The 12978-nt window shown below is 47.4% G+C and overlaps 1 protein-coding gene across 1 annotated transcript in view; it reads right to left on the reverse strand.

Annotated features, from left to right (window-relative positions):
• Positions 1 to 1522: 1522 nt before the first annotated feature.
• LOC144485253 (uncharacterized) overlaps positions 1523 to 12978 on the reverse strand; it is a 75754-nt gene continuing 64298 nt past the window's right edge. The window contains exons 4-7 of the mRNA XM_078203470.1: positions 8432 to 9012; positions 7886 to 7989; positions 5321 to 5346; positions 1523 to 2596 (exon numbers count right to left, since the gene is read on the reverse strand). Of these exons, the coding sequence (XP_078059596.1) occupies positions 1523 to 2596; positions 5321 to 5346; positions 7886 to 7989; positions 8432 to 9012 (1785 nt within the window). The remainder of the gene's footprint in view (positions 2597 to 5320; positions 5347 to 7885; positions 7990 to 8431; positions 9013 to 12978) is intronic.

Genomic DNA, 12978 nt, shown 5'->3' on the forward strand with positions numbered 1-12978 from the left:
AGCCCGCGCCGCTCCCCGGTCCAGGATTGAATCCTGAGTCCAGGATCCCCGCCCAATTTTCCAGCCTATCTACATCCTAATATCCTATCCACCGAGCTGTCCCTCACAGCTACGATGCTTTGTTCATCACAACCTATTAACTCACCCCCACCCCCCCATTCCAGACCATGTGATCTCCAGGGAGAGGCGAAAACCCAGAGTGAAAACCCCAGGGCCAATATGGGGAAAAAAAATCTGGGAAATTCCTCTCCGACCCCCTGTGGCGATCGAAACGAGTCCAGGAGATCACACTGGCCCTGATCAGAAAATGCTTCCCAACCCTATTCATTTCCACCATCTGAATTCCCTGCCCCCGAGACAGGTTCCCAACTATCCGCAGTCTCACTCTGTACTGGCACCAGCAAGATGATCATAGAATGAAGCCTTGAAACGAGAAACAAAGAACAATTAGCCCGCGCCGCTCCCTGGTCCAAACTAGACCACTCTTTTGTATCCCTCCATTCCCACTCCGTTCATATAGCTGTCTAGATAAGTCTTAAATGTTCCCAGTGTGTCCGCCTCCACCACCTTGCCCGGCAACACATTCCAGGCCCCCACGACCCTCTGTGTAAAATATGTCCTTCTGATATCTGTGTTAAACCTCCCCCCCTTCACCTTGAACCTATGACCCCTCGTGAACGTCACCACCGACCCGGGGAAAAGCTTCCCACCGTTCACCCTATCTATGCCTTTCATAATTTTATACACCTCTATTAAGTCTCCCCTCATCCTCCGTCTTTCCAAGGAGAACAACCCCAGTTTCCCCAATCTCTCCTCATAACCAAGCCCCTCCATACCAGGCAACATCCTGGTAAACCTCCTCTGTACTCTCTCCAAAGCCTCCACGTCCTTCTGGTAGTGTGGCGACCAGAACTGGACGCAGTATTCCAAATGCGGCCGAACCAACGTTCTATACATCTGCAACATCAGACCCCAACTCTTATACTCTATGCCCCGTCCTATAAAGGCAAGCATGCCATATGCCTTCTTCACCACCTTCTCCACCTGTGAGATTGTGGGATTGAGTGTTTTTTTAGGATTGGTGATGACAGTGGATTTGAAAGTGAGAGGGACAGTGTGAGAGAAAAGAGAGAACCGTCAACAATATCACCTAATGTGGGGAAGTTGGATGATCAGCAGTTTAAGGAGAATAGGGTTAATGGAGCACAAGGTGGGTCTCATGGACAAGATGCAGAGGGCATGAAGGGAGATAGGAGAGAAACTGGAGAAAGCTGTAAGTTCTGGGCTTGAGCAAGGTGGAACTTTAGACATGGTTTGTCCCGGTGGGCTAGTGGAAGGGAGGGAAGCAGCAGAGGCAGCTGATCAGATTGTCCCAATCTTACAAAGAAGCTCCATGAGCTCCTCACACTTGGAGGTGAGGATGGAAGAGACAGGGGAGCATGAGAACCCTTCAAAAGGAAATAACATATGTTAAAGGTGTTAAAAGATTAAACACTGTTAACACAAAGCTAATTTATTGAAATTACTTGTGAATTCGCTGGTGTCTCAGCAGGTTGGATGACTGAGTGAATCTCTTCCCACACTTGGGGCAGGTGAATGACCTCTCCCTGGTGTGAACTCGCTGGTGTGTCAGCAGGGAGGATGACTGAGTGAATCCCTTCCCACACTGGGAGCAGGTGAATGGTTTCTCCCCAGTGTGAACTCGCTGGTGTACAGTGAGGTCAGATGATGTCTTGAACCCAGTGTCACAGTGAGAGCACCTGAATGGTTTCTCGTCAGTGTGAACACGTTGATGGCGCATCTGTTCCCCAGAACCTTTAAAGCACTTCTCACAGTCTGGGCATTTAAAAGGTCTCTCCTCAGTGTGAACTCGTTGATGGTGGAACAGTTGCCGGGAACTTTTGTAGCACTTCCTACAGTCTGGACATTGAAATGGTCTCTTCTCGTTGTGAACACTCTGGTGATTCAGCAAAGTGGATAATTGAGTGAATCCCTTCCCACACTCAGAACAGGTGAAAGGTCTCTCCCCAGTGTGAATTCGCTGGTGTGTCCGCAGGTTAGATGACCGACTGAACCCATGCCCACACACAGAGCAGGTGAATGGCCTCTCCCCGGTGTGAGTACGCTGGTGTTCAGTGAGTTGAGATGATTGTTTGAACCCAGTCCCACAATGAGAGCATCTGAATGGCCTCTCGTCACTGTGAGCACGTTGATGGAGTATCAGGTCCCGGGAACTTTTATAGCACTTCCCACAGTCTGGACATTTAAATGGTCTCTCGTCAGTGTGAACTCGCTGGTGCGCCATCAAGTCAGGGGACCGAGCGAATCCTTTCCCACACTCTGAGCAAGTGAATGGTCTCTTCCCAGTGTGAACTCGCTGGTGTCTCAGCAGGTTGCCTGACTGAGCGAATCCCTTCCCACAGTCGGAGCAATTGAAAGGTCTCTCTCCAGTGTGAACTCGCTGGTGTTGCAGCAGGCTGGATGAGCGAGAGAATCCCTTCCCACGCTTGGAGCAAGTGAATGACCTCTCCCTGGTGTGTCTGGGCTGATGAGTTTCCAGTTCCGATGGGGATCTGAATCCCTCCCCACATTCCCACCGTTTCTCCCCACTGTGAACGGTGCCTTTTCCTTCCATGTTCAAAACTCACAAATATTCAGCTGACAATAAATTGGGTGACTCCATCTGATCCTGATGGGATGTTTGGTTTGAGTTTTCTGATTGGAAATCCTCCACTTCAGATAATCTGAAATTGATTTTAAACAGAAAAAAGGGGATGAGAAAGAACTCACAAAAGGCAGGTTGTGAAATTGAGCTGAATTAATCTGGTTATTTATGGGGCTGGCACAAGGAAAAAGTGACCATGAAACCTGTTTGATCCTTTGTCAGAAGTGAAATGGTCACTACTGTCCTTCAGGGAAGAAAGCCTGCCTCTGGTCTGAGTCTACACAAGGTTCTGGCCTCTGCAACAACACAAGAAATAGGAGCAGGAGGAGGCCATTCGGCCTGTCGAAGCTGCTCTGCCTTTCAACCACATGTCATCATCATATTCAATGATGTAGCACCCTGGGCCCGAGAAATCTATGTTACAAGAGAGACAGAGAGAGAGACAGAGAGAAAGCAGCAAGAGACAGGGGCAAATGGGAGGCATTCTCTCGACCGAGAACTGAACCACAATCTCCTAATCCCTCAACCTCCACCACCTGGATGGACCAGGGCAGCAAGAGTATGTGGACACCATCACCTGCAAGTTCCCCTCCAAGCTTCATATATCCGAACTTGTCTGACATCCAAGGTTGGATGAGCAGAAATGTCCCCCATTTAAAGATTAAAGTTAAAGCGAAAGTTTATTTATTAGTCACAAGTAAGGCTTTCATGAACGCTACAATGAAGTTACTGTGAAATTCCCCGAGTCGCCACACTCCGGCGCCTGTTTGGGTAGTTAACTAACACGTCTTTCAGACTGTGGGAGGAAACCGGAGAACTCAGAGGAAACCCACGCAGGCACGGGGGAGAACATGCAAGCTCCACGCAGACAGACAGTGACCCAAGCCGGGAATCGAACCCGGGTCCCTGACGCTGTGAGGTGGCAGTGCTAACCACTGTGCCGCCCATGGCACATATATTGATGAATGCTGATCTACAAACAAATGCTCACTGAAATACAATGCTTCATTTTAAGATGCACCAAGATTGTAAATTTCTTATCCTTGTTTTCCTCCATGGTTGCAATCATCCTAATCTCTGTAATCTCCTCCAGGCCCACACCCTCCGAGATCTCTGCACTCATCTAATTTTGACCACTTGAGCATTCCCGATTTTAATCGTTCCATCATTACTGATTTTGCCTATTTCAGAAGCTCTGGAATTTCCTCCTTAAACCTCTCTGATTCGCCACCTCACTTTTCTCAGTTAAGATTCTCTTTAAAACCTAATATCTCGTCATGTGGCTCAATGTCAATTGTTATTTCATAACATTTCTCTGAAATGTCTTTAAAAGTTTAATTCTATTTATGCACAATATAAATACAAATAATGGTCACTGCCCTGGATATATATCATTGTTCTGCCTCATCAGTAAGAAACTGGAAGTGACAGAGTGAAGCAGGCGAATAGAGATTCTCACTTGGAGATAATCAAAATTGTTGCCCCCAACAAAGGTGGCGGCGATACACACATTCTGCTGCTACTGCCCCGAACAAAGATGGAGCCGCGCATGCGCTCTGCTGCTAATGCCTGGATAAAGATAGCGGCCGCTGAACCCAGCTCTGTGAGAAAGCTGCGGCCCCTGCTGCAGGGAGGGGGCAACGGTTCACGGGAAACGGTGGGAGATTTTTCCGTATTTGCGGTTCATGTAACGTGTTTACGTTACGTATCCAGTCACTCACCTGATCCGTGGTTCTCTTCGTCTCGCCATTCTCTCCGTTACGGATGGCAGATCCAAGGAACAAAAGCTTGTCTCCGTCGCCATTAACTAGACTGCGCATGCTTCACTCACAGCCAAGCCCCGCCCCCTCATTCACTCTGATTGGTTGGAGGACCAGCTTATTCACACTGAGGAGAAGACTGCATTCACTGTGGAAAGAGGTTCAGGTCCTCAGGCAACCTCACTGCGCACCAGCAAATTCACACCAGGGAGAAGCCGTACACCTGCTCCGTGTGTGGGGAGGAATTTGCCCAGTTATCCAGCCTCCAGTACCCCAGGAAGTTCACACTCAGGAGAGGCCATTCAACTGCAGTGCCTGTGGGAAGAATTTCAGATCTTCATCCAACCTCATTGAACACCAGCGAGCTCACACGGGGGAGAGGCCATTTATCTGCTCTATATGTGGGAAGGGATTCACAAAGTCCTCCAACTTGATGGTACACCAGTGAATTCATACCAGGGATAGGCCATTTATCTGCTGTGTGTGGGGGAAGGGATTCACGGAGGCAGCTAAAGAGCGGAGACATCAGCGAGTTCAAAAGTGACTGAAGGGATTGAATTCTGCTGTTGTTAGTGCTGCTGTTTATCACATTCAGGATTGATAATCTGACAATATCTGATTTGATTTTGCTGATGTTAACAAACCCTGTGGCTGGAGTTTAATATTCTGGAAATGTCACTGATTTTCGGGGCTGCAATGTCCCTTTTTAAACGCACATTCTGTGATCTTTCTCCTAAATTCAAGAATTCAGGAACTGGTTTACAATAAAATTATAAACTTTTACTTCAATCCTAAATTGATACAAAATCCAGAAGTCAATGTTTAAAAGGGTCCATTAATTAACATCTCCAATTAGAAAGTGTTGATTAATCCTTGCTGACAATTACTGATTTACACGTTCTTCACAGTGACATTCCCATTCTGAAATGAAATTATCAAGGAAAATTGAACAAAATAGTGAAATATTTTACAGACACATCAATTAAAATTTTAACAATCAACATTGATATTGATGCAACTGGAAAGTCGCTGAGTTCAATAATTTCTGACACAGCAGCAGCAACATTTGGTAAAGGTGGAACACACAACAAACCAAAAGAGAAAATGTTGGAAAATGTCAGCAGGTCTGGCAGCATCTGTAAGGAGAGAAAAGAGCTGACGTTTCGGGTCCAGATGACCCCACACACAACAAAGACTGGTTTGAGATCCATTCAGCAGGGATGACGTGTCATTGAAGCAAAAAGCAAAGTCTACTTGATGGTACAACATAAACCCAACAGCTGGAACACTGTGTCACTTGAAAATAGCCAGGAAAAATGTGTAAAAACAGCGCGATACTGTGCCAATAATCACTGGACCAGCTGATATCAAGAAATTCAAAAACTGACAATGCTGAAAAATCTCGGCCGGTCTGATAGCTTCTGTGGAGAGAGAATAGAGCCAACGTTTCCAGCCTGGATGACCCAGCTAGAAGAGAAGTGAACAATTGGTATTGAATCTAAAATGCTGCCAGCTGCTGCGCTGAGAAAAATAAAATGTTCTAATTACTGAGTGAAAAATGTACTTGTACCATATTTTACATTTAGTCTTGCTGGAAGCTCAAGGGTTTGTATTGCTGATTCTGATCATTCGAGTAGCGTCTTGATTACATATCGATGATATGTAATCAAGAAATTAAAACAAGCTCGTGGTTTAGGAATTACTGGGTTAATCAGAAATCATTTGTGAGAAGTGAATAAGGATGGGGAAATCAGGAAACAATTGCCACTTAATCAGTCTTAAATGTATTGAATTTATAGGACAGTGTCGACTGTTTATCCCAACCAAAAGCGTCTCTCCAGCACAGACCTGAAACAAGACAAACTTGGTAGGGTGGGGTGATCATGGCCTATATGTAAACTCACTACATAAAGGTTAAACAGGATGTCGCAGCAAGCAATGAACCACAAAGTGACTGAAGAGACTTCCAATGGGCTGACGAATGGCAGATGGAGTTTAATTTAGATAAATGTGAAGTGATGCATTTTGATAGATCAAAACAGGGCAGGACTTACTCAGTTAATGGTTGGGCATTGGGGAGAGTTATAGAACAAAGAGATCTAGGGGTACAGGTTCATAGCTCCTTGAAAGTGGAGTCACAGGTGGACAGAGTGGTGAAGAAGGCATTCGGCATGCTTGGTTTCATTGGTCAGAACATTGAATACAGGAGTTGAGACATCTTATTGAAGTTGTATAAGACATTGGTAAGGCCACACTTGGAATACTGTGTACAGTTCTGGTCACCCTATTATAGAAAGGATATTATTAAACTAGGAAGAGTGCAGAAAAGATTTAGTAGGATGCTACTGAGATTTGATGGTTTGAGATATAAGGAGAGGCTGGATAAACTGTGACTTTTTTCTCTGGAGCGAAGGAGGCTGAGGGGTGATCTTATAGAGGTCTATAAAATAATGAGGGGCACAGATCAGCTCGATAGTCGATATTTTTTCCCAAAGGTAGGGGAGTCTAAAACTAGAGGGCATAGGTTTAAAGTGAGAGAGGAGAGATACAAGAGGGTCCAGAGGGGCAATTTTTTCACAGAGGGTGGTAAGCATCTGGAACAAGCTGCCAGATTAGTAGTAGAGGCGGGTACAATTTTGTGTTTTAAAAAGTGGTTACATGGGTAAGATGGGTATAGAGGGATGTGGGCCAAATGCGGGCAATTGGGACTGGCTTTGTGGTTAAAAAAAGGGGCGACATGAACAAGTTGGGCCAAAGGGCCTGTTTCCATGCTGTAAACCTCTCTGACTCGAATGGAAATAGCAGGGAATTCACTGAACATCTGTCCCTTGCAAATGATAATTAAATAAATGATTGACATAAACACCAACACGAGCCACCACACCACCACCCCGCGCCCCCCCCTCCCCCGCCGCCACAGAAATAAGCTACATAAATGGAATTTTGTGTGGGGAAATCACTTCAAACAACAAAGAGCTTTTCAAAGTGGCTAAAGGTGACTGAGACAGGAGATCGGCATCCTTCTGATCCGGGATCAGTAAACCATTCCGAGGAGAATATCACCTCCAGACACGGAGATCAGTATCCCCCTGATCCGGGATCAGTAAACCCTTCCGAGGAGAATATCACCTCCAGCGATTAGCGGAGATCAGTATTTCCTTCAACCGGGATCTTACCTATTACAGGTTTTATGTCTTTTATGTATCATATCTAAACTGTTGCTTCTTAATAACTGAGTGAAAAATCACCGATGACTTCTTTCCATTTTTCAAATGCTCAGGCCAGCATTTATTGCCCCTTCCTCATTACTCTGTGAAGGTGGTGGTGAGCTGCCTTCTTCAATCACTGCAATCCCTGTGGTACAGGTACACGGTGCTGTTAGGGAGGGAGCTTTTAAACCTCTTCTCACAGTCCAAGCATTTAAACAGTCTCTTCTCATTGTGAACAAGTTGATATTTACTGAGATACAATGACTGAGTGAATCCCTTCCCACACATGGAGCAGGTAAACTGCCTCTGCTCAGTGTTGTGCTTGTGTTGCAGCAGATCCATTGCACTTTTAAATCTCGTCACAATCAGAACATCAAAACCATTTATTTTTCGGTCTGAACAAGTTGATGTGAAATAAAGCTGCTGAACTGATTGAATCCCCTGTCACACACGGAGCAGGTGAACATGCTCCCTCAGTGGGAGTGCACTGGTGTTTTAGCAGGCTGGATGACAGTGAATCCCTTCCCACACTCAAATCAGAGGAATGGCCTCCCACCAGTGTGAACCCTCAGGTGATCAGTGATTTGGGATGAAGTAGTGAATCAGTTCCCAGATGAAGAGCAGCTGAACAGCCCCTCTCAGTGGGAGTGGTTTGGTGTCTCTGCAGATTCCCTGCACTTTTAAAGCTCTTTCCACAGTCAGAGCATTTAAACAGTCTCTTATCAGTGTGAACAAGCTGATGGTTGCTGAGCTGTGATGACTGAGTGAATCCCTTCCCACACACAGAGCAAGCAAACGGCCTCTCCCCTGTGTGAAGAGGCTGGTGTTTCATCAGTTCATTTCTGCTTTTAAACCTCTTCCCACAGTCAGAACATTTACAGGGTCTCTCATCGGAGTGAACAATTTTGTGTCTTCTGAGGTAGGATAAACATGTGAATCCCTTGCCACATAGGGAGCAGGTGAAAGGTTTCTCCCCAGTGTGAAGACTCTGGTGTTCACTGAGGTGAGATGTTGTAGTGAATCTCTTCCCACACTCAGCGCAGGTGAATGGTCTCTCTCCAGTGTGGATGCGCTGGTGTCGAAGAAGATGGGATGATTTAACAAATCCTTTCCCACAAAAGGAGCAAACAAACGGTCTCTCCCCAGTGTGAACACGCTTGTGTTCAGTGAGGGTGGAATACTGCCTGAAATGTTTCCCACACTGAGAGCAGCTGAATGGTCTCTCCCCAGTGTGAACACGCTTGTGTTCAGTGAGGTGGGAAGCACAAGTGAATCCCTTCCCACACATGGAGCAGGTGAAGGGTTTCTCCCCAGTGTGAACACGTAGGTGTTCAGTGAGGTGAGATACTTGCCTGAAGTTCTTCCCACATTGAGAGCAATTGAATGGTCTCTCGCCAGTGTGAACCCGTTGATGGTGAATTAAACCCTCAGAACTCTTAAAACTATTCCCACAGTCAGAGCATTTAAACGGTCTGTCCTCAGTGTGAACTCGCTGGTGTGACACCAGGCTAAATGACTGAGCGAATCCTTTACCACACATACAGCAGATGAATGGTCTCTCCCCAGTGTGACTGCGTCGATGAATTTCCAGCTGAGATGGGGTTTTACAAACTTTTCCACAGTCTTCACATTTCCACTGTTTCTCCATGGTGCTGGTGTCTTTGTGTCTCTCCAGGTTGGATGATCTGTTAAATCCTTGTCCACACAGAACACGTGTACGGTTTCACCTGACAGTGAATGGTGTGATGTTTTTCAGGCTGCGTAACTGGGTAAAGCTCTTTCCACAGTCAGTTCACTGGAACAGTCTCACTCCAGTGTGTGCATGTGTCTCGATGCTTCTCCAGTCACACTGATGTTTGAAATCTTTTCCCACAGGCAGAACAAACATTTTTCCTTCCACATTCAAAGGCTAATTGAGTTTAGGTGCTGATAAATCGAATGATTGTAAAATATTCGTATGAAATTTGATTTGAGTTTCCAGTCTGTAAATCTTCCCCTTCAAATATCCTGCAAAAGAAGATAACAAAACTACTGTCAGTCCAGGATAGAAATTCTGAACAGACAATTCTAGTTTCTCTGGAACATTTTTTCCGCTTGTTCCCCAAACCTGTAAATCCCCGTTCCACACACTCTCCCTCCTCCCTGGGCTGAAATCCAAACCCATCTCATCATCTCCAACATTCTTTTCCTCCATTCCCAGTTTTCTCCCTCCCTCCCTCTCCTCTGTCTGGATTCAGTTCTGATCAATGACATGTCATTGATGAAGACGAACATCTCGTCAAGACCATCCCCACACCCCCACTTCTTGCCTTCAAACAACCGCACAACCTCAAACAGACCATTGTCCGCAGCAAACTAACCAGCCTTCAGGAGAACAGCGACCACGACACCACACAACCCTGCCACAGCAACCTCTGCAAGACGTGCCGGATCATCGACACGGATGCCATCGTCTCACGTGAGAACACCATCTCCCTGATACACGGTACCTACTCTTGCAACTCGGCCAACATTGTCTACCTGATACGCTGCAGGAAAGGATGCCCCGAGGCATAGTACATTGGGAAAACCATGCAGACGCTACGACAACGGCTGAATGAACACCGCTCGACAATCACCAGGCAAGACCGTTCATTTCCTGTTGGGGAACACTTCAGCGGTCATGGGCATTCAGCCTCTGATCTTCGGGTAAGCGTTCTCCAAGGCGGCCTTCACGACACACAACAGCGCAGAGTCGCTGAGCAGAACTGAGAGCCAAGTTCCGCACACATGAGGGCGACCTAAACCGGGATGTTGGGTTCATGTCACACTATCGGTAACCCCCACAGCTTGCCTCCTGGACTTGCAGAATCTCACTGGCTGTCCTGTCTGGAGACAATACTCATTTCATTAACCTGTGCCTAATGCTCCCTCCACTCACACTGTCTGTATCTTTAAGACCTGATTCGCTGTAAAGATTCGCATTCTAATCAGTATTCTGTAACTTGATTTTCTGTCTCTGATTGCCCTGTTTGAGAGCAGATATCCACTCAATCGGACAAAGGAGCAGCGCTCCGAAAGCTAATGGCATTTGCTGCCAAATAAACCTGTTGGACTTTAACCTGGTGTTGTTAAAACTCTTACTGTGGATTCAGTTCTCCAGCTGCTGTCTGCAGACTGACAATAAAACCAATGGGTCTTATTGGGGGTGTTGGGGCCTCCAGCGGGTGTTTGTGAATCCTCCCCGCCCACCTCCCAGGGTTTCCTTCCTTCCCAGAGATCAGAGTCCTCATTGATTTGAGGCCAAAGTGTAACCTCTTATTTATTGTCCCCCTCCCCCATCCTCTGATGTGAACCATCCTCCAGTGGCTGAGCCAGGATGGGGCCGTTAACCTGGGCCTGTTCCCGGGAGGGAGGGAGGGAGAAGCCCCGCAGCTGCAAACCAGGGAGCTGACAATGATTCTGAAGGGTTTGCGGATCCACAAAGTGTTTCCAAATCCTCCCAGCCACCGCCTAACGCTGACTCCGCTTCTCCGGGACAAACAAGCGCCAAGGCCAGCAATGACACTGCGCATGCTCCATATCACAATGCCCAGGGGACTGATTGACGGCAGCTCCGAACCAATAGGAAGAGGGGGCGGGGCTGGGGGACCGAGCGGGAGCGGCTGGTCCTCCAAGCAATCGGAGTGAATGAGGGGCGGGACCTGAAACATGCGCAGCTCCGGACCAATCGGAAGAGTTCCCTGTTCCACGCATGGGAGAAGTGCGCATGCGCGGTAAGCAAAGGCGTTTGCCCTTTTTTTTTAGGTCAAACCAAACCAAGGAAACAAACTCAGATTAAATCAGGACAAAGTAAAAGGGGCAGCTCCCCAAAAAGGAGGGGGAACAGCCCGAACAGAAATCAAAGTACAAAGGAAACTTAAAAACATAAAATGAGAAATACGATGTTGTCCAGAGGATGAAGTTTGAGTCTGTGTGTGAAGTTTGAGTCTGTGGTGAAGTTTGAGTCTGTGGTGAAGTTTGAGTCTGTGGTGAAGTTTGAGTCTGTGGTGAAGTTTGAGTCTGTGGTGAAGTTTGAGTCTGTGTGTGAAGTTTGAGTCTGTGGTGAAGTTTGAGTCTGTGTGTGAAGTTTGAGTCTGTGTGTGATGTTTGAGTCTGTGGTGAAGTTTGAGTCTGTGTGAAGTTTGAGTCTGTGGTGAAGTTTGAGTCTGTGGTGAAGTTGGAGTCTGTGGTGAAGTTTGAGTCTGTGGTGAAGTTTGAGTCTGTGGTGAAGTTTGAGTCTGTGTGTGAAGTTTGAGTCTGTGTGTGAAGTTTGAGTCTGTGTGTGAAGTTTGAGTCTGTGGTGAAGTTTGAGTCTGTGTGTGAAGTTTGAGTCTGTGTGTGAAGTTTGAGTCTGTGTGGTGAAGTTTGAGTCTGTGTGTGAAGTTTGAGTCTGTGGTGAAGTTTGAGTCTGTGTGTGAAGTTTGAGTCTGTGTGTGAAGTTTGAGTCTGTGGTGAAGTTTGAGTCTGTGGTGAAGTTTGAGTCTGTGGTGAAGTTTGAGTCTGTGTGTGAAGTTTGAGTCTGTGTGTGAAGTTTGAGTCTGTGGTGAAGTTTGAGTCTGTGGTGACGTTTGAGTCTGTGTGTGAAGTTTGAGTCTGTGTGTGATGTTTGAGTCTGTGGTGAAGTTTGAGTCTGTGTGAAGTTTGAGTCTGTGGTGAAGTTTGAGTCTGTGGTGAAGTTGGAGTCTGTGGTGAAGTTTGAGTCTGTGGTGAAGTTTGAGTCTGTGGTGAAGTTTGAGTCTGTGTGTGAAGTTTGAGTCTGTGGTGAAGCTACAAACAGAAGCTGTTCTGTTTCAAATCAAACTGCGGGACTTGGAAGAAAATGATGGGAAGAGATTTTGCAAAGTCCCCTCCCCCACTCCCTCAGCTGGCAGCCCAGCACGCAGGCGCAGAGAGCGCTGCTGAGCCGAGCTGTCCGGAGCAGGCGCAGAGAGCGCTGCTGAGCCGAGCTGTCCAGAGCAGGCGCAGAGAGCGCTGCTGAGCCGAGCTGTCCGGAGCAGGCGCAGAGTGCGCTGCTGAGCAGAGCTGTCCGGAGCAGGCGCAGTGCGGTTGCCGCCAGCGGTCCGCTCTCGATCTCTTTTTGGAGCCGCAGCCGCCGCACAGAGAGAGGGGGGAGGGGGGAGATCACCGAGCGGCTTCTCGCTCTGGCCGGAGCCGTCAGCCGGTTGCCTGGAAACCGTGGCTCGATGTGGTGCAGGGGGAGGGGAACAATGGGTGGGGGCGGGGCTCCCGGGTCCGCGAGCCGGGCCTGCGCCATGGTACCCCGAAACGTCACTGCGGAGCCGAGTAATTCCTATTGGCTGATTCAGGCAGCGCTCTATTGTGA

The sequence above is a fragment of the Mustelus asterias genome, unplaced genomic scaffold (assembly GCF_964213995.1).
Source record: "Mustelus asterias unplaced genomic scaffold, sMusAst1.hap1.1 HAP1_SCAFFOLD_178, whole genome shotgun sequence".
In the NCBI taxonomy this organism is placed as follows: domain Eukaryota; kingdom Metazoa; phylum Chordata; class Chondrichthyes; order Carcharhiniformes; family Triakidae; genus Mustelus; species Mustelus asterias.